At 38.7% G+C, this 19,221-nt stretch overlaps 1 protein-coding gene across 6 annotated transcripts in view; it reads right to left on the bottom strand.

Annotated features, from left to right (window-relative positions):
* Positions 1 to 19,221, bottom strand: part of DPH6 (diphthamine biosynthesis 6) — a 356,254-nt gene that overhangs the window by 156,118 nt on the left and 180,915 nt on the right. For all 6 annotated transcript variants that reach the window (XM_065593241.1, XM_065593239.1, XM_065593243.1 and 3 more), the window contains one exon: positions 14,379 to 14,553. In XM_065593241.1, coding sequence (XP_065449313.1) covers positions 14,379 to 14,553 — 175 coding nt within the window. The remainder of the gene's footprint in view (positions 1 to 14,378; positions 14,554 to 19,221) is intronic.

Here is a 19,221-nt window from a genome sequence, read left to right as displayed (position 1 = left end):
TCTAATTATCCAACATAAATTATGGTCAAGACCACTCTGAAGTCAACACCCTGATATTTGGAAACAGTGCCTTGGATTTTGACCACAAGTTATCAGGACCTCAATTTTATTTCTGTGTGCAAGATGGCACCTCCTAAAGCATAGTGTTTCACACATATTGTAGAAAAGCACTGGTTCAAGTAGTGACTCAGAGAGAAGAATCCCACCAGCATCACAATATAGATTATACTTTGTAATTCTACAAAGGGTTACACAGGAGTGTGATCAATATAAGCTGTTAAAACAGGAAATCTAATAGTTTATTAATTAAAATGACTGTCTGAGAGCCACCTTTCAGTCTCAGAATGCTGAGAAAGTAAAACTAACCTTTATGTTATAGTTCAGTACCCAAATCAGACTAAGTAACATTCCTTTACTTTGCTAATGGCAAATATTGCCTCTGCTTTGAAACATAAATCACTAACAGTTTTTTCTATTAGTTGTTAGAAACTAGTTTTTTTCTAGTCTCCCTAGTGAAGTTCTTTGTCCTGCCATAGAAAAGGGTGCATGCACTGCTCAATGAGCATAGGTTTGCAGTGATGTGCCAAATTAATTTTCAAATACACAATCTTCTTTGACAATGGTTCAAGTCTATGATCATATTCCATATCAATAACATACGTAAATACTTTTCTATAACAGTTGCAAAACATATAGGTATGCTGGTGTCCAGATATACAGCACATAAATGTCACTTACATATATTCTTAACTGTATATATGAAAATAGTCCTTTTGAGTTCAATGGAACTACTCACATGTATAAAGGTAAGCACATATGTAAGTGCTTGTAGAAACGGAGCCTAAAGGTGAAATTCTCATTCCACTGAAGCTAATAGAAAACTCCCATTGACTTCAATGGGATCAAGAATTCACCATATGATTTTACCTCATCTTTGCTGCAGACAGGAAGGATGGTCCAGTTAGGGCACTAGCCTGGGACCGAGAGACCAAGTTTCACTGCCCTGTTCCGCCACACACTCCCTGTGTGATGTTGGGTCAATCACTGCAATTGGAGGTGTGACTGCGGCTTGTGTAGGTATGCCCACCCTGGCTTTAATCTTGCTAGCACAGCTAAAAGTTGTCACGAAGATGCAGTTGCATGGACCTGGGTATGGGCTAGCAATATGAGTATGTGTCCAGGGTTTTGAGTGGGTTTGTACAGCCTGCACTGCCATTTGTGCTGCCAAATCTTCACTGCTAGTTTTAGCGGAATTAGCTAAATTAAAGCTAGTTTGGGTATGCCTACACAAGCTGCAATCACACATCTAGCTGCAGTGTACATATACCCTTAGTCTCTCCGTGCTTCATTTCTCCATCTGTTCAATGGGAATAATAGCCATTCTTTAGCTCACAAGGGAATTGTAAGGAGAAATTCATTAAAGACTGCAAGCCGCTCCGATACTATGGTAACGTGGGCCATATAAATACTTCATATAGATGGCTAGATATCTAGCCAACATATGCCTACTTTGTTCTGGTGTTTACCTCTGCTGAATGAAGGCTTGAGTCTGACAGATTCTGACTACCCTCAGCCCCTACTGATCTCTAAGAGTTCATTTAAATATCAGTGGGAGATGAGGGTGCTCAGCGCCTTGGCAGAGATGATGTGATGGGTGTCTTTTTTAGCCATTTTTACGGTGTTCGCATATTTACTTTTTTGGTCACAATACTGTACATATAGTACGTACCCCACAAGTGAATGAGCAATAAATGACCTTCTGCAAGACAGAAGTTGCTTCTTTGATACCTGCCTTCCTTGTAATATTCACAATGCTCCCTTGTTGTCAGGAATCGGGGCCTGCAACAGAGGACTGCAGTAAGCTGCCTGATTGGCCATGCCAGCTGATTGGCTGGAGTGCCCAGGAGGACACCTTTTAAGCCGCAGAAGTGGCTCACTGGCTGCTACTCATGCCCACCACTGAGACTGCCACTTCTGACTTGCATGACTCCCTGTCTGCTACCCTGCTTGCTCCAGTTCCTGACCTCCGGCTTGACCCTTGGCTCTTGTATCTAGCTCCTGACCTCCGGCTTGACCATTGGCTCCAGCTTCCAACTACTGACTCTGGGTCTGATCAACCTAGTCCTTGGTTCCCGATGCCCACTCTGACCACTAGCCTACACTGCCCTCGTCCCAGTCAGCTGATACTTGTATCATGGCTAACATTGTAATTTTGGAAAATGGGATCTCTCATAACAATGTGAAATATTAAGGTCAACCAGAAGCAAGGATAAAACATGTTATTTACTTTAAGTGATCTTTTCTCTCTCTCTTTCCTTAGTTCAGGAATTATGGTAAATCATAAGAGACTGAAAATAGCCTCCAAAATATTCATTTGCTTATACTTTCACTCAGCATAGCATCCTTGACTCTAAATGTGCAGAAGCCTGGATCCGCCTGTAATACATCTATACCTACAGGTTTATTGCCTATATATAGAAAAAACGTGAATATATAAAATATGAAAATGATTGCAATAACCATCATAATCAAAGGGGAAAGGTCCTGAAAACTGTAAATATATGCTCACAGATGTTTGTTTTCGCAATTCAGTTATCATTTTCAAAATACGCTATATTTCCCGTGTAACTCATTTTTCATCTGCCCAATTACTAGCAATCTTTTTTCTACTATCAAAAATGATCATTTGTTTCTTTATTGTAGTAGATAAAACATCCTTTCATTGTTTCAGCTCACAAGCTGTGCAGATACTACCCACTGTTCTTGCCTCCAGCACTTCACATTATTGGTGTATTATTTCATGCATGCCCTACTCTTTTATCAATTGCTTTTGAAGTAATGTTAATAGACTAGAAAATTGAGACATTTATGAAGTATAGGCAGTGTTTATGAAAAAATCCATAAAATATGACACAGGCAAGACAAGATAAAAGCAGCATTTTAATAGATTATGGCGAAGAGATCCTGTCAGAAGTTGACAACTGACTCCTCTGAGATCACTAATTTTTATGGGATTAATTCTGTGGTATTAAAAATGAAGTTAAATGTACTAATTAATCTGTAAATAGCACACCCAGAATTAAACCTTGTGGCCCCTCCTTAGATTTGGTTGCAATGATTTTTGAGTAATTACTTCAATCTGATAAACTAAAAAAGATGATTTCCCTTCATATTTCAACTAAATAGCCACCTGGATCAGATTTCACAGAAGCACTGATGTGCAGGCAGGAACAGAACATCTCCTTGTTGGTAGAGATGTTTGGATAATATCTGCTGATCATCACAGACTGATAGTTCTCTCATTTTTAACTGGATAGTTTACTATCCACTACAGCATTATCTATTTACTGGACAACGGAACAGACAAACTAAGGGTATGTCTACACTTACCGGGGATCAATGCTGCGGCGACCGATGCACCGGGGGTCGATTTAGCAGATCTAGTGAAGATACACTAAATCGAGCGCAGATTGCTCTCCCGTTGACTCCAGTACTCCACCAGAACAAGAAGTGTAAGGTAAGTCAACAGGAGAGTTTCTCCCATCGACGCAGTGCAGTGTAGACACCACAGTAAATCAACCTAAGCTACGTCGAATCCAGCTACGTTATACACGTAGCTGAAGTTGCGTAACTTAGGCCAACTTACCCCTGTAGTGTAGAACAGGCCTAAGTGAAATCATAGTTCGTGATTTACCCAAAGGTTTTTAGAAACAAAATCAAAATGAGGAGGAAAGTGGCACAGTGGATTATAAAAAAGCACTGTACTTATGGGGATAGGGTTCAAATCTCGGGTGAGTCACAAGAAAAAATGGATTTGATAGTCTGAAATCTGGAGAATAGTTCTCCCAAACAAAACCACATGAAATGATAATGGGAATGCTCACCAACACCCTAGACAATAAAAGCACATAAAATTAACTCTGAGGCAATATTCACCCAATTTTAATAAAATCTCTGCTTAGTATTTCCAGACCAAAAATCTTGAAATAAATTCAACTCTATTGAATCACTAATACACACAGACACAGACACACACACACACACAGACTTGGTGTGATACATCTCCTGACTGGCATATTGGTACAGAGGGGTATATAGCTTGTTCAGGAAGGACAGGCAGAGAAAAACGGGAGGAGGTACTGCATTATACATCAAAAATATACACTTATTCTGAGGTCCAGAAAGAGGTGAGAGGTAGACCAGATGAAAGTCTCTGGGTAAAGAAAAAAGGAGAAAAATAGAGGGGCAACCTCATGGTAGATGTCATAAATCACCAAATCAGGAGGAGGAGGTGGGTGATTAGGCATTTCTAGAACACATAAGACCTGGTAGCAATGAGGGATTTTAATTATCCAAACATCTGTTGGAAACGTAATATGGCAAAACACAAAATGTCCAGTACGTTCTTGGAATGTATTGGTGTTAAGTTCTTATCGTAGAAGGTGGAGGAAGTAACCGGAGGAAAGACATTTTAGAATTGATTCTGACTAACAAAGAGGAATTGGTTGCAAATCTGAAGCCTGAAGGCAATTTGCGTGAAAAGTGATCATGAAATGATAGACATAATGATTCAAAGGAAAGGAAGGAGTGAGAACCGCAGAATAAGGACAATGGACTTACTGGTAGGTAAAGTCTATGGGGAGAAAATCTAAAGGTCTGTCTGCACTAGAAATTTGCACCAGCGCACCTGCACCAATGCAGCTGTGCCACTGTAGCACATCTGGTGAAGACACTCTAAGCCAACAGGAGAGAGTTCTCCCATTGGTTTAATAATTCCACCTCTGCGAGAGGAGGTAGCTATGTCAGTGGGAGAAGCTACACCAGCACTTAGGTCGATATAATCTACACCCCTAAGTGACATCGTTATACCAAAGTAATAACTGGATAGTTTACTATCCACTACAGCATTATCTGTAAGGAAAAAAGAAGTTCGGGAGAGCTGGAAGTTTCTCAGAGAGACATTATTAAAGGCATCACACAAAATATCCTGAAGTGAAGGAAAGAGAGAAAGAATAGTCAGAGGCCAAAAAGGAATCTTACAAAAAGTGGAAACATGGACAAAATGCTACAGATGAATACAAAAGACAAACATGTAGGGACAAAAGCAGAAAGGCGAAGGCACAAAATGAATTACACCTAGAAAGGGACATAAAAGGCAATATTAGAAGCAAGAGAAAGATGAAGGAAAGTCATGATATTAAGAAGGTTGAGGTGTTTAATTCCCATTTAGCTTTAGTTTTCATAAAAAGGTTATTGGTGATCAAATACTTAACAAAATGAATATTAACAACAATGGGGAAAGAACACAAGCCAAAATAGGGAAAGAACACATTAAAGAATATTTAGTTAAGTTAGATGTATTCAAATCAGCAGGATGAAATCCATCCTAGGGTACTTAAAGACCATACTTAAAAAATATCAAGCGTGGTCTGGCAGGAATGTGTCCCTGATCTGGTACAGATCAATATTTTCATTAATGACTTGAATAATGGAGTGGAGAGCATGCTTATAAAAGTTGGAGACAGGTTGGGAGGAGTTGCAGACACTTTGGAGGAGAGGATTAGAATTCAAGATGACAATAATAAATTGGAGAATTGGTCCGAAATCAACAAGATGACATTCGATAAAAACAAGTACAAATTATTACACTGAGGACCATGAATACACAATCGGGAAAAACTGGCTATGCCATAGTACTGCTGAAAAGGATCGGGTTATAGTGGATGACAAATTGAATAAGTCAATAATGTGATGCAGTTGCAAAAAAGGTTACTATCGTTTTGAGGTGTATTAACAGGAGTGTGATATGTAAGACGCGGGAAGTAATGGTCCTGCTCTAGTTGGCACCGTTGAAGCCTCATCTGGAGTACTCTATGCAGCTCTGGATGCTGCAGTTTAAGGCTATGTCTACACTACAATCTATGGTTGGGATTCCCCTGCATGAGCACACATACTCATGCTAGCTCTCCAAAGAGACGCAGCAATAATACGAAAATACAACCATGTGATAACAATCCCAGACTTGCCCATCTCTGAAGATCTCCAGCACCCTGTCCCCTGAGATGCTGCCTTATGTCCAGGAATCCTTTCTGGATAATGAGCAAAGCTCTGATTCTTACCAAACGACAAGGGGGGAGGCTGTGGGGTAAAAACAGAGCGCAGTATAAAACCCTACGACAGACAGCAGTCCCGTACTTTCATAAGTACTAAATGTCACACACACTGTTTTTAAAGGACTTTCAAAAAGAAAAATTAAGGCAGACATTGACATTTCCTTTGTCATTCTTACAGTGGAATGACAGATTCACCCAAAATTTCTGATCACACTAGTCTGTTCAACAGTTGTCAGCACTAACCATCTTTCACTGGGCTACTGAGGGAATGTCTACACTGCAATTAAAAACCTGTGGCTGGCCCATGCCACCTCACTTGGGCTAGCAGGGCTCAGGATAAGGTTCTTTTTAATTGACGCGTAGACGTTCAGGCTCGGGCTGCAGCCCCGGCTCTGGGAACCCAGGCTGCAGCCCAAACTCAAATGCCTACATGACAATTAAACAGCCCCTTAGCCGAGTCAGCTGGTACAGGCCAACTGTGGGGTTTTTAACTGCAGTGTAGACATAGCCAGTGTGTCACATGACTCATGCTTCAGAAGAGCTCTTGCTTTACTTTTTCCACAGTTATGTAATTTTCTCATTTGTATCCTCCTGAATCTAATAACAATACTAAAAGGCAGATACACAGACTGTGATTACTCACTTTCAGCTTCTTTTTTCCCTTAAAAATTCATCATTTGTACGTTTTTATTGTTCAGATCTGTACGTCTAGGTATTATGGTTTAGCTTAGTTATCTAGTCCAGACATCTGTTTGGTGCATGTTAATATGCTAACTTGGATTCTGATCTTACTTGAATGATTTGCTAATACTGTGATCAACATTTGTTGCCAATTTTCCCAACCAGCTGCTGCTTGCCCTGTATCATTCCTCCAATAGATGCAGTGCTTTCCCTGTACTGCCTCACTTCTACAAGGAGGTCTCTAATTTTATACCTTCCTTTGCCTCAATATCGATGCACAGTACAGTCTTGTGTAACACATAACTAGTATAACATTAACTGAAGAAAAATTGGAAGACAATTCTGTGTAACTCTCAGATAACAGATACTAATGTATATGGCACCAGGCATCTATCTTGTGGTTTTAATATGGAACATATATTTTACCCTTAAAGCTGTTCTTCAGGGTGGTTCACTACTATCCAAGCTCCTCTACCATGAAGTATCATTCATTGTAAATACCACTACATATGTTGCAATTTGACTGATATATTGTAATCAAATTGTAATTTTAGATACTATACAATGACAATCTATGGAAGACATGAATCAGGCAGTCTTATTTTGCAATTATCAGAGGGGTAGCCGTGTTAGTCTGAATCTGTAAAAAGCAACAGAGGGTCCTGTGGCACCTTTGAGACTAACAGAAGTACTGGGAGCATAAGCTTTCATGGGTAAGAACCTCACTTCTTCAGATGCAAGAAGGCAAGCCACGAACGCTTATGCTCCCAGTACTTCTGTTAGTCTCAAAGGTGCCACAGGACCCTCTGTTGCTTATTTTGCAATGTGAATCTACTTCAAATTTCACATTTGTGGAAGAATTTTTTTTTCTAAATATTCAGTGAACTTGTAGATTGCATTCAGCAATAAAAAAAACTAGCTCAAGAGAAATGTGTTTCCTCGTATTTAACACATAGTAGCAAAATAATTAGAATCAGGTAAAATAAGTAAATTTTTAACTCTGTAAATATTGCTAAAAGGCTATTTTTAATTTAAAAATATTGGTTCAACATTTAAATACAAAACTTCCCTCTAGCCATGCAGCTCCATGCGTCCCTTTTAAACATGCATTCTATAAAGATTTTGGGCCAGATTCTCAGCTGGTATACATCTGCCAAAGTTCTGCTGAAGTCAATGGAACTAAGCCAATTTATACTAGCTGAAAATCCGACCCTTTGTCTAGAACTGTCATTTATCATGGCGAAACTCAAATAAATAAAAATATGTATTTGAACTCATGTTCATTTTTATAATTTAGTTCCCTTCTCTGCTAGCATGAGATTGGTGAGGCAAGAGACTCAGGAAAAGGAGAGAAGTGAGGCCTCTAATGATGGTCAAGGCAGTCGGGGCTCATGCTGAGTTTACTTACCATTTCCAACAGTATCAATGGTTCCCTCTGATGTCAGCAATTATCTGTGAAACCCACTTGCAAAGAGTGTGTCTCATCCCTCTCTAGTGCTGGTCCACATACATGATGATAACCTACTACTGCTATTAGGGTTGTTTATTTTTCCCAGAGTTGAATGTCCCACTTGTAAGAGGATATTGCAATTGGCCCTTCTCTCCAGTGAGGGTGAAAAAAGCCCTTTTTTAATCCTTCTTTAAAAGTGGCTACAATCCACTGCTACTGAGTGCAAAATACAACTGTCTTTCTTGACAGATGTAACACAGGGCTAAACAGTGGCAAATAATTGGTTTATTGCCTATTGGAAGCAAGGCAGAGTTTGTAATCTCACATTATCCTGGATTTAAGTACACTTGTACCATATTTACTGAGGCCAGAAGGATAGTCATTACTACAGCATAGATGTATATTTTATACTGAAGTTACTGACAGATGAACACTCAGATGGACAGAGGCTTCTGCACCAGTAAAAGATTTGAGCCAAGAAAAATATGTTAAGTTAGCACAAACAATTTTGTCCTTACAAATGGGAAAGTCAGCCACTTTATATCCTACCACAGATTATATCCTACATACTATGAACAGAAGCTTTGGGGTTGATTTTAAAGCATGTAATTTCAAGAAAGGGAATGAATTCTGATTTTGCTATGAATATTTTGAATGGAATTCAGATCAAAACTACATTCTGTAAGTGTTGTTTTGCTTCTGTCAGCCTGGGGTCAGAAGGACACTCTCATGGTATATTTCTAATTTTAACATTTTTTTCTCATGCTTCAGTTGGCAGGATCCTGCAAGTTTCTACAGAATTAAATGGATGCTCTTCTGAGTGATTTGTTGAGCCTGTAGTGCAAATACCTGTAATTTGCATGGACTACCTCCACTAAATTTCAGTTGCCAGGACAGTATTTATGCCAATGCACATCAATCTTGGCTGCCACATACCCTTGCTGTTACAGTCTTGGGTCTATTCAGAGAAGCGTGACAATTTTTGCAAAAATGCATGGTGATTTTGTAATATAAACAAAAGTTCACTAGGAACCATTAAGATCAGCTACTTATTTCTACTTGTGACATAATCAAATTAGAACCAAGGTCTCAAAATGTAAAAGGCAAAAGCATTAACGCTTTAAAATTACAAGATCCGTAAATTTCTGCTCTTCAAAGATGCAAGATTGATCAAAATGTCAACATTCCAGGATGATGAGCAAAGGATTTTTATCTTTCCCAATCTATCCCTGTTACTATACTTATAAAATCAAACCCCCAAACTTCATACATACTGGAAAATAGTCTATTCCAAAAACCAATTTTGAAATGCTTTACTAAAATTGTTCTGCCAGCGACTTTACAAAGAACTGAATAACATGTTCACGCATCTAGCTTCAATAGATTTCCAAACACAGGCAACTAGAAGCTTTTCACTTTGTAAAAGGTACATTCAAAATTATATGGGACCCATATTTGAGCTTAAAATTGACATACTTCCAAAGGTAAGTATGTTGCATTGTGCATTTGTGTATTTTTCAGTAAGGTGTTTTCAAGAATAAATTTTAGGGTATATATTTTATATGCTATTTTAGTAAACAGATACACATTTTTGATAAAATAAAATAAAGTTACACTAGAAAAAAAGAAGATAATTTTCTGATTGAAATAAGCAAGACAAAATCTTGTAGGTTTTTTTTTTTTTTTTTTGTAGTTAGATTACTGCAAAATAGAGAGAGCAAAGAAGTCAAGGATGCTTAGCATATCAATCAGTGAAGAGAAAGAGAATATTAATCCTGGGAAACAACATTTTTGAAGATTTTACATCACAGATAAATAGCCTGGGCAACAGCATTTTCAAAGATATGACATCATAGATAAATAGGCCATGCAGCAATGGAACAGCCCTAAAAGAATTTTGACTGAATTTTACAAGTGAGTATCCACAACCCTTTGAAAGGGCAGCGCATGTGCTTTCTCTTTCATCTTCTGGCCAGCGTGGCAAGTAAGGGGAAGCAGGATTGGCACCTTATCTTCAATCCATCCTCTTCAGGGAGGCTGGATTAAACATTAGCACTAGTTCTATTCTATTATATACAGTTTCTTATACTGCCCTTACTATCGTAGGGTATCTAACCATCTTCCAGTAGTGAGGTAAGTGACATGACTAACATCTTAGAAAGACAAGGTGGGTGAAGTAATATCTTTTATTGGACCAATTTCTGTAGTAGATAAGCTTTCAAGATACACAGAGCTCTTCTTAAAGCCTGGGAAAGGTTCTTAGATTGTCCAGCTATGCCAGAAGAAGGACAGAAGACACTGGATGTGGTTGCAACTTGGTTATTAACTGTCTGGGAGTACCCAGCAGATAAACATGTATAGTGCAGGTATTTCCATGATCATTTCAATACATATCTGGTGGACTTCTGCCAGCCCTCTCCCTTTCCCATCATGGTCCCCAGCACACCTGCTGCTGGGAGCTTACCATCCCTCCACCTTGAATGAGGGTTAAGGTGGGTCATAAAGGGTGAGGGGATTGGCTCCCTACTGTACCAGTCAAAGTAGCCCCGAAGCTGCCTTGTTTCTGCTCATTTAATGAATACCGCCTTTAAATCCTTTACCAATCCATTTATCTGATCATTATATCACTACATGCATCTGACGAAGTGGGTATTCACGCACTTATGCTCCAGTACATCTGTTAGTCTTAAAGGTGCCACAGGACTCTCTGTTGCTATATCACTTCGTTATGGAGTACCTGCACTGGACATCTGCAATCACGTCAACATAACTAGTTGCAACATCACAGCCTAACTCCTGTTCCATGTTTACCCATAACGAATCCCTCCAGCCCCACGAACCCACTGTGAGGAAGGTGAAAATCCCTGCACTTTGCCTAGGCCAATCTGGTGGTGAGGGAAAAATTTCTTCTCAGCCCACTGCTCAAGAAAGGACGACTAGTGCAGTGCCCACAGTGGTTCCTGACCAAACCTGGTATTTTGCCACTTCCATGTGTGGGAGGGTGAGTGCTGCTCTGCCTGGTTCAGGTAAAAGAGGGCTTCTCCTACTCAGCATGTACTTATATAACCTCCCTTCTCTTCCAGTCACCCGGGGGGAGGAGAGGAATGGGTCAGTGTGCCCACGCTGACATGTTCTGTCACAAAATCACTCTCTCTCTCTCCCTTAAAGAGGTACCATCTCTATCCAGCAAACCAGACAACAGCCTCCCTCTCCCCCACCCCGCCCTTTAATGTGCAGTGTAATCAGTATCACAGCTAAATACAAGATCACATAGTTCAGCATAAGTAATTAGCACATATCCTAAGAGACCATGCAAGGTAGAGTGGCCCATTAACACCCCTGCAGTCATAGAACAAAAAGGAGGGTTAGTGCGCTACAAATTGTTATAGTAAGCCATAAATCCAGTTCAATCTTGTATTTAGCTGAGACACTCTTAGTACCTTTCCCAGACCAGAAGACGACCTCTCTGCAGGTCGAAAGCTTGTCTCTCTCACCAACAGAAGTTGGTCCAATTAAAGATGTTACCTCATTCACCTTATCTCTCTAATATTCGGGAACCGACACAAGTACAACAATACTGTGTGACTAATAACGGACACATGGGGTTTGTGCTTTCTCTCATCCTCTCCTTAAGAGGAGAATAATGTTGACAGTGGAGTGTTTTGTTTTGGAAAATTTTGGTGTGTGTGTGTGTGTGTTTAAATGTACATGCGGTTATATGTTTATGTTAGAGAAGGCGAGTTAAAAAAAAGTGCTTTGCATTCAAAGTGGAAGGTGGTGAGGTTTGTGGTTGTTCTTAGTTCCTGACTTAGTTTGTTCCAGAGCTTGGGACCAGTACCTGAGAAAGGTCTGTCTCCTGCACAGACGAGCTTTACCCTGGTAGTAGAAAGTTCAGGTGTGCCAGAGGAGTGGAAGAGTCAACCATGATCTTCATCACAGAGCTTAAGGCAATTCTTTGGATAGGCCTGGCCCAGGTCATTGAGTGCCTTGAAGATGAGGACCATCCTCTGAACCTCACTTGATATTCTACAGGAAACCAGTGTAGAGGTCCAGGGATAGGTTTGATATGCTTGTGGCAGTCAGTATTGCTAAGGAATGTTCAGTATTAGTTGGTGCTCTCTAAGGGCTGATGTCTTTGTGCCCACTTATACTGCACTGCTGTAGTTCAGATGGGAGGTATTGAAGACATATATAACCTCTGCTAGGATGAGCTGGAGTCTCCTAGCCAACCAGAAATGGCAGAAAGTATTGCTTGTGGATGCTATTATGTGACAGCTTAGCATTACTGAGGGATCTAGGCTACAGACTGAACTGGCCAACAGTGGGGATGTACCATCAACCAAAGGAGACTGCACCATGACTGCAAATTCTGCAAAGTGCTAACCCTTGCCCACCAGCATCACCCCTGTTTTGCTTGCGCTTAGCTCCAACCAGCTGTTTTTCATCCATGAACTGATCTCACTCAAGCATGCTGCCATCTTGGTGGTAGTGGTATGGTCAGATGAAGTAAAGGATAAGCATAGCTGTATGTCATCGCCATATTGCTGGCACTGAGTCCATGTTGTGTTATCAGTTCAGCTAGTGGTCTCATGTTGATTTTGAAAAGGACCAGAGAAAGAACGGATTCTTCTGGGACTCCACAAGTGAGGGGTCTAGTAGAGGGGGTGCAGTTTCCAATCTCTACTCTTTCAATGCGTCTCTCCAGGAAGAACTTGAAAAATTTAAACATATTACTTTGGACTCTGCCATTTCTTTCAGGCAGTATCCTATGGTTGACTATCAGATGCTGCAGAGATTTCTGAGGATGAAAATGGATGTCCATCCTCTATCCATTGACAGCAGAAGATCATCCACCAGTATTACTAAAGTAGTTTCGATCCTATGTCCTGGCCCGAATCCAGATTGTGCCAGGTCTAGGATATTCACTTAGTTCAGCACCTCTGCACTATACAGAATGTGGTTGCCCCAGTACGGGTGCAAAATGACTGTATGGTTCTTTGCATTTTCTCACGTGAATAAACAAGGCAGAGCCAGCCAAAGCATGACCCAGAGTGTTTAAAATGGAGTGAAGAAAAAGTCCACCAAAGCAACTTCCTACTCTTGACAAATGAACCTTCTTTAAATAGGTAAACAAAGATAAATTATGTGTTATATGTGATAACCACCCTCTATGTCCTTCCTGGGTAAGTCCACCTGATATCGAGCCTAAGCCATCACCACACACACGGAATGTAGCTAACACCAAACAAAACAAAACATTGTTGCAGCAGTATAATAATAGGTTTGTTTGCAAATTAGAAGACAACTCAGAAGAATTACAATATATGAAATAAAATATTGTGTAAGTCAGAGATCCTCCTACTAGTAATAGCATAGTTTGGGCTAGATCTTCTTTCTTTTGTACAGACAGGAGGGTGGAGAGAAGAGTGCATACAAATTCTCTTTTGCAAGGTTAAAGACAAGACTTTTCCCTAATACTCAGGAAGGCATTAGGAGTTGGGAAGTGGGCTGCCTACTCTTTCATATTTGTTAAGCAACATATCTTGTCCCGTCCACTTTGTATTAAATGTAAATTTTAAAAATACTAAATACTTCATCAATCCTGATTTGCTTTTATGTACTGCAATACTAATATCTAGAGCCTCATAAGGGAATTCATTTACATGTGTTTAAGCGTTGATTTCCTAAGAAAAAGTGTGAACTTGTTGTCTTTGAACATAAAGAATTTAAAATGCCCTGAAATGTTTTCAATTAATAGTTAAATTTCAGAAAGCATATGGAAATATACATGCACTATAATTACTTACTGTTATAATTATAGTGTACAACCTCAACATACTGTTTTTGCGCAGAGTGATGCTCTGAAAGAAATAATTGTCCTTAGCCCTGCCTGATGATCACAGAGTTAATGGTTTGATAAACTGCAGCAAAAGAATTGAAAAGGTGTCATACACAGAGGTTTTAAAATGTTAAATGTATATACTTATATTTTTCATTTTTTGTAGTTTTTTAAAAAAACATATTACAAAAAGGTGCAAACTTTTTTTTCTTCTATGCAGATTAAAATAAATGAAAAGAGCTGATAACTTTATTAACTGGTAAATAGTTCATATACAGTAACAAAGATTGCTTACCTTGATGGACTGACTATAAGGTCCTATGTTAGCAGGTGCCCAGTGAGAAATGCTCTGTACATGCATGATCTGTTTTTGATAACAGTGCACATCACCGATGGTAACGTCACACTTATGTGCAAGGCAATCCATCCAAAAGAGTACTCCATCAAGCAATGGGGCTTCTACACATACTCTGAAAACACAAATCATGAAAGATTATGATTATCTTACATACTCATAGAAATATAAGGCTGGAAGGGACCTTGAGAGATCATCAAGTCCAGCCTCCTGCACTGAGGCAGGACCAAGTAAACCTAGACCACCCTTGACAGGTGTTTGTCCAACCTGTTCATTCATTCATAAATATATATGTGTGTGTGTGTGTGTGTGTGTATGTGTCATATTATATAGATAATGATTTAGCCTATTGAAAACAAGCCACTAAAAAGAGCTAGTAAGAGAGCAGCATCTCAGAGCCTACAGCTATTGAAGAAGAATTAAGTTTGCAGTCCACACATAAAGAGGTAACATTTTACTCTCAGAAGAAATTCAACAGAAAATGACTTGTAAATGTGTGTTCTCAGGAAGTATCTTATAATACAGTCTTGTGAAATTCTACTCAGGAAAAGTAACTTTTTTTCACCACAGGCAAGCAAAACATTTCATCTTTCTGCCCACCACCCCGCCATTATCATCATCATAAGGATGGGTGAGTAGATTTTCTGCTTGGGCTGCTAAATTTTCAAGACAATTTTGCAAATTTATTGTAGCTCTATACCCTTGGGTCTGTACTCCTAGCATATTACTAGTGAGAACTCCCATAGCCAGGTCTCTGTGCATAATGCAATTATGCAGCCATGCAAATATGTGCATAATTTTTCTTTTGACCAAAATGCAGCACAAGTCTGCTTGTGCTACATAAATAATCTTAAAAAGCGATTTTCCTGCATCCTCCCAGCTTGTAACCTTTTTTCCTGTTCTTTTATAAGCTCCACATGAAGGGATAGGGGATTGTATGGCTAGCAATGCAAACAAGGGAGCAAAAGACATGCAGTAGCTTGAGGAGCAGAAGAGGATGGAGCAGGAGGAGGGACTGTACTTAAAATATACTGAAGTGGAGAACTGCTCTTGTGCAGCTTTACAAGCTGTACAGTAAGGAACAGAACCTGCCATGTTCTCCTCTTAGACTATGCAGAAAGAGAACGCCATGTCTTTCTGGATTAGTAACCCTGGATGGCTGCCTGCATCTCCTAGAAGCCTCTCCCCACTCCCTTTTATGCAGTGCTTTAGCCTCTTCTGGTACTGCCCATTCCCAACTACCTTATTTCAGGAGCCGCACTAAGTAATTAAATTATTTCATAATCAATTTACATGGCTGCATAATTCTGAGTTTATAAGAGATCTCAGTGTTCTTATGCTACCTGGGTCAGGACCTCAATATATAATTTAGGTCTAAATTATCACATCATACACAGTGTGTTGTCCGTAGATTTAAAATTTCACAGCAGCTAACCAGTCCCATGTGAGGTGGCTCATTCTGAGCCAGGCAAGGGTAACAGTATGTAATGGATCTAACCATCCATTGGAACAGAAAACGTAACACATAAAGTAATACAAAATTCTCCAACCATGCAGGGAAGGTGGGTGGGGGACTGTGGATCTGTTATAAGATACATTATCCCAAATACACCTATAATTCTTTACATTCTTGTTTCCAGTGCTGTTGCAGCTGTGTTGGTCCCAGGATATGATATGAGAGACGCAAGGTGGGTGTGGTAATATCTTTTATTGGACCCACTTCTGTTGGTGAAAGAGACAAGATTTTGAGCTTGCACAGAGCTCTTTTTCTGTTTAAGCTTGAAAGCTTGTCTTTTTCACCAACAGAAGCAGGTCCAATAAAAATATTACCTCACCCACCTTGTCTTTCTGTAATTCTTTAAGTAATTTTTGTTTTCATTCCTGGTGAGAGTTGTCACCCCACTGTGGACTACAAAGACAACTTCTTTTCAATAGCTTCAGGTCCTGAGTTGGTTAAGGATTTTCTTCTCACTCTTGGGGCTTGATTGAACCATAAGGCTCAGCACTGAGTACGGGGCAGTGTATAGTGGTGATTTCCCTGAAGAAGCCCTTGGAACTGGGTTACAATTCTGAAGTGACTTAGTGACAATTCCACCCCAAATCCCTCTTTTTTCTTAGGGGGAATGTAAATTGCCACGCCCCTTCACAGGATGCAATTTATTTGCCCCATATAGTGCTGGCCCAGATCAGTGTTGTTTGTGTAGGACCATAAATAAACTTTTACAAATTGAGAGAAAGTCTTCGATGATTCTGTATCTCAGGCAGGCCAGCAAAGACAGAGTTGCCTAGAAAAACATACCATACTACTGTATATTCTCCTAAAGGATTGTAAAATCAATCCCCTTTGATGTCTCCATACCTCAAGAGGAAAAATTAAGAACATACAACACCAGACACAGGACAACAAAGGATGCGTAGATAGAAAACCTTTATTTCCAAGCTTTACAGTTTCTGACTGCTTTTGAAACCGAGTACACTGCAAACTGATATCTTTATTGGGATAACTTTACTGCTGTCTCATATCATGCCAGATAAAACCAGGGCTGACTAATCATTTATTAGGTCACCTGACCATTATATACAATTAGCAATAATTCTAGCCAATCATTCAAATACAATAAATATACGGAAAACATTTAAAAATATATACTCTTTTAGTTACTGTGGCTAAGGCAGAAATTTTTTTTTTTATGAAAGGTCAAGTGAAAAATTGTCACTCTAGCACATCTACACCCTTTGGTTACAGTGAGAGCACCAATAATGACATCTGAACAGAACTGACTTTATTTGCATTTGATGCAATATAAATAGTGCAAGTGGAATAGCATCTTGTCACAGCAATGTTGTCCACAGACTTATTTTGACAGAGTATTTGCACTGGCATTTATCACATGACAATGCTCTAACTCTGCCATTATCTCAAAGGTGTATGCATTTTCCATTAGTTTGTTTATATAATTTCACTAATAGAAGATACACATTTTTGACAAACAGTTTTAAAAAGGAAAAGATGGCATATTTACTTTTAAATGGTAATGTGCTTCACGTAAGGCAATCCCTCTCTTTAGGGTTATAACTTTTTATCCTTTTCTCTTCTTTCTCCCCCTTTGTGCTTATGTTCATATATCTATGATGATATTATTTTTAATTTTTGTAACAGTAGCCACACACTGGTTGCTTGAAATACACCAGGTATAGACAAAAGATGAAAGAGTGAATAAAAAAATCAAATCAAATAGTTATGATTGGTATGGGCCAAGGCAAGCTCAGTAGTATTCAGATTGGTAATAAAGCAATAATGATTGAATAACAGATTATATTTTATCTTTACTACAGTGCTGCTATGTTGCATAATTCCTACTATATATTGTATAAATCTTATTCACTCTGTAGCAAATGCAAGCTTGCAACTTAATTTCATTATTTTTGGACCTCTTCTCCACTGATTGTATATTGGGATAAAATATAGGAAGATTTGTAAATTTTGGGGCATGACATTAGTAAGGATCCATGGATAATTATCTTAGGGAAGCCTTCGAAGCAATGAGTCCAACACAGATCCAATTACTAGTAGAGCTATTACTAAGTAGTGGAAAATAGACCTTATTAACTTGAATAAGTAATAAAGCCCTCATTGTTGCACAATGGGAAAAAGCAAAGAACTTGCTTCCTATAAAAGATTTTATGCAGCACTAAAAAAAAATCATTTTGTCACTTGTACAGTCCTTTAACTTTATATATTTATATTTCCATTAATGACCTGGGAGAGAGGGTACGTATTAAGATAATAAATTCACAGAGAATACCAAATTAGGTATGATGAAAATGCAAGTATGCTTGTTCTGGGTATTTATAATCCCAAACACAGATGTTCAATGGGAGGGAAAAATTTGGAAAGCAGCAATGATGAAAGAGATGCAGTGGTGACAGTGGCCAAAACAATAGACAAGAGTTAGCAATGCAACGTGGCAGCCAATAAAATGCTCTATACAATTTGGGCCAGCAAACACACAGGCATTACACAAAAGAACACTGAGGAAACAGTTCCACTTCCTACCCCTGTGGTATGACTGCACCTTGGATATTGCTTTCACTTCTGGGAAATGAATTCCAAAAGATATTGACAATCTGGAGAGTCCAGAAAAGTGTAAAAGCTAACCATGGAAATGTTTATGGTTGTTCAGGCAGGCAAAATTAGGAGAAATGGAATGTAATTTTTAAAAATGAAAATTTAGGCTGAATATTAGAATTATATTAGAAAATATTAGAAAATATGAGAAATTCTTCTCAACCAGAGATTTTAGGGATAGGAATAGTTTCCTCAATGAAGTGATGGTATCCCCATCACTAGGCACATTTAACTCTGAATTAAAAGAAAGTATTTTGTAGGGAATATTGTAACATAGATCTTTCATGGTTCTGTTTACTCAAACCTGGAAAATGGACTAGGCTATTTTTTATGCAAAGAATATTTTGAGTCAAAAAGGTATTGCTCCACCAAATCACATCCGGAAATGTATTGCTATATATTTACCTATATAATAAATTTAATTATTATATAGGTAAATATATATTAATATAGCAATAAATTGTTATAACAAAGCCATTTTATTAATCATTTATTAATATAAAATTAATTATGTATGGCACTTTCATTAATTGAATGATTATCATCTCAACTCTTCCTACATTTATGCAGATGTTAGATGTTTTATATACATGAACAAAAACTGAATTTTACCTTAACCGACCTGAAGTTAAAGTTTACAAATTTTAAGTATAT

The sequence above is a fragment of the Chrysemys picta genome, chromosome 4 (genome assembly GCF_011386835.1).
Source record: "Chrysemys picta bellii isolate R12L10 chromosome 4, ASM1138683v2, whole genome shotgun sequence".
Classification (NCBI taxonomy): Eukaryota; Metazoa; Chordata; order Testudines; family Emydidae; genus Chrysemys; species Chrysemys picta.
The sequence above is the reverse complement of the archived record's forward strand: the minus strand, read 5'-3'. Positions and strand labels throughout refer to the sequence as shown.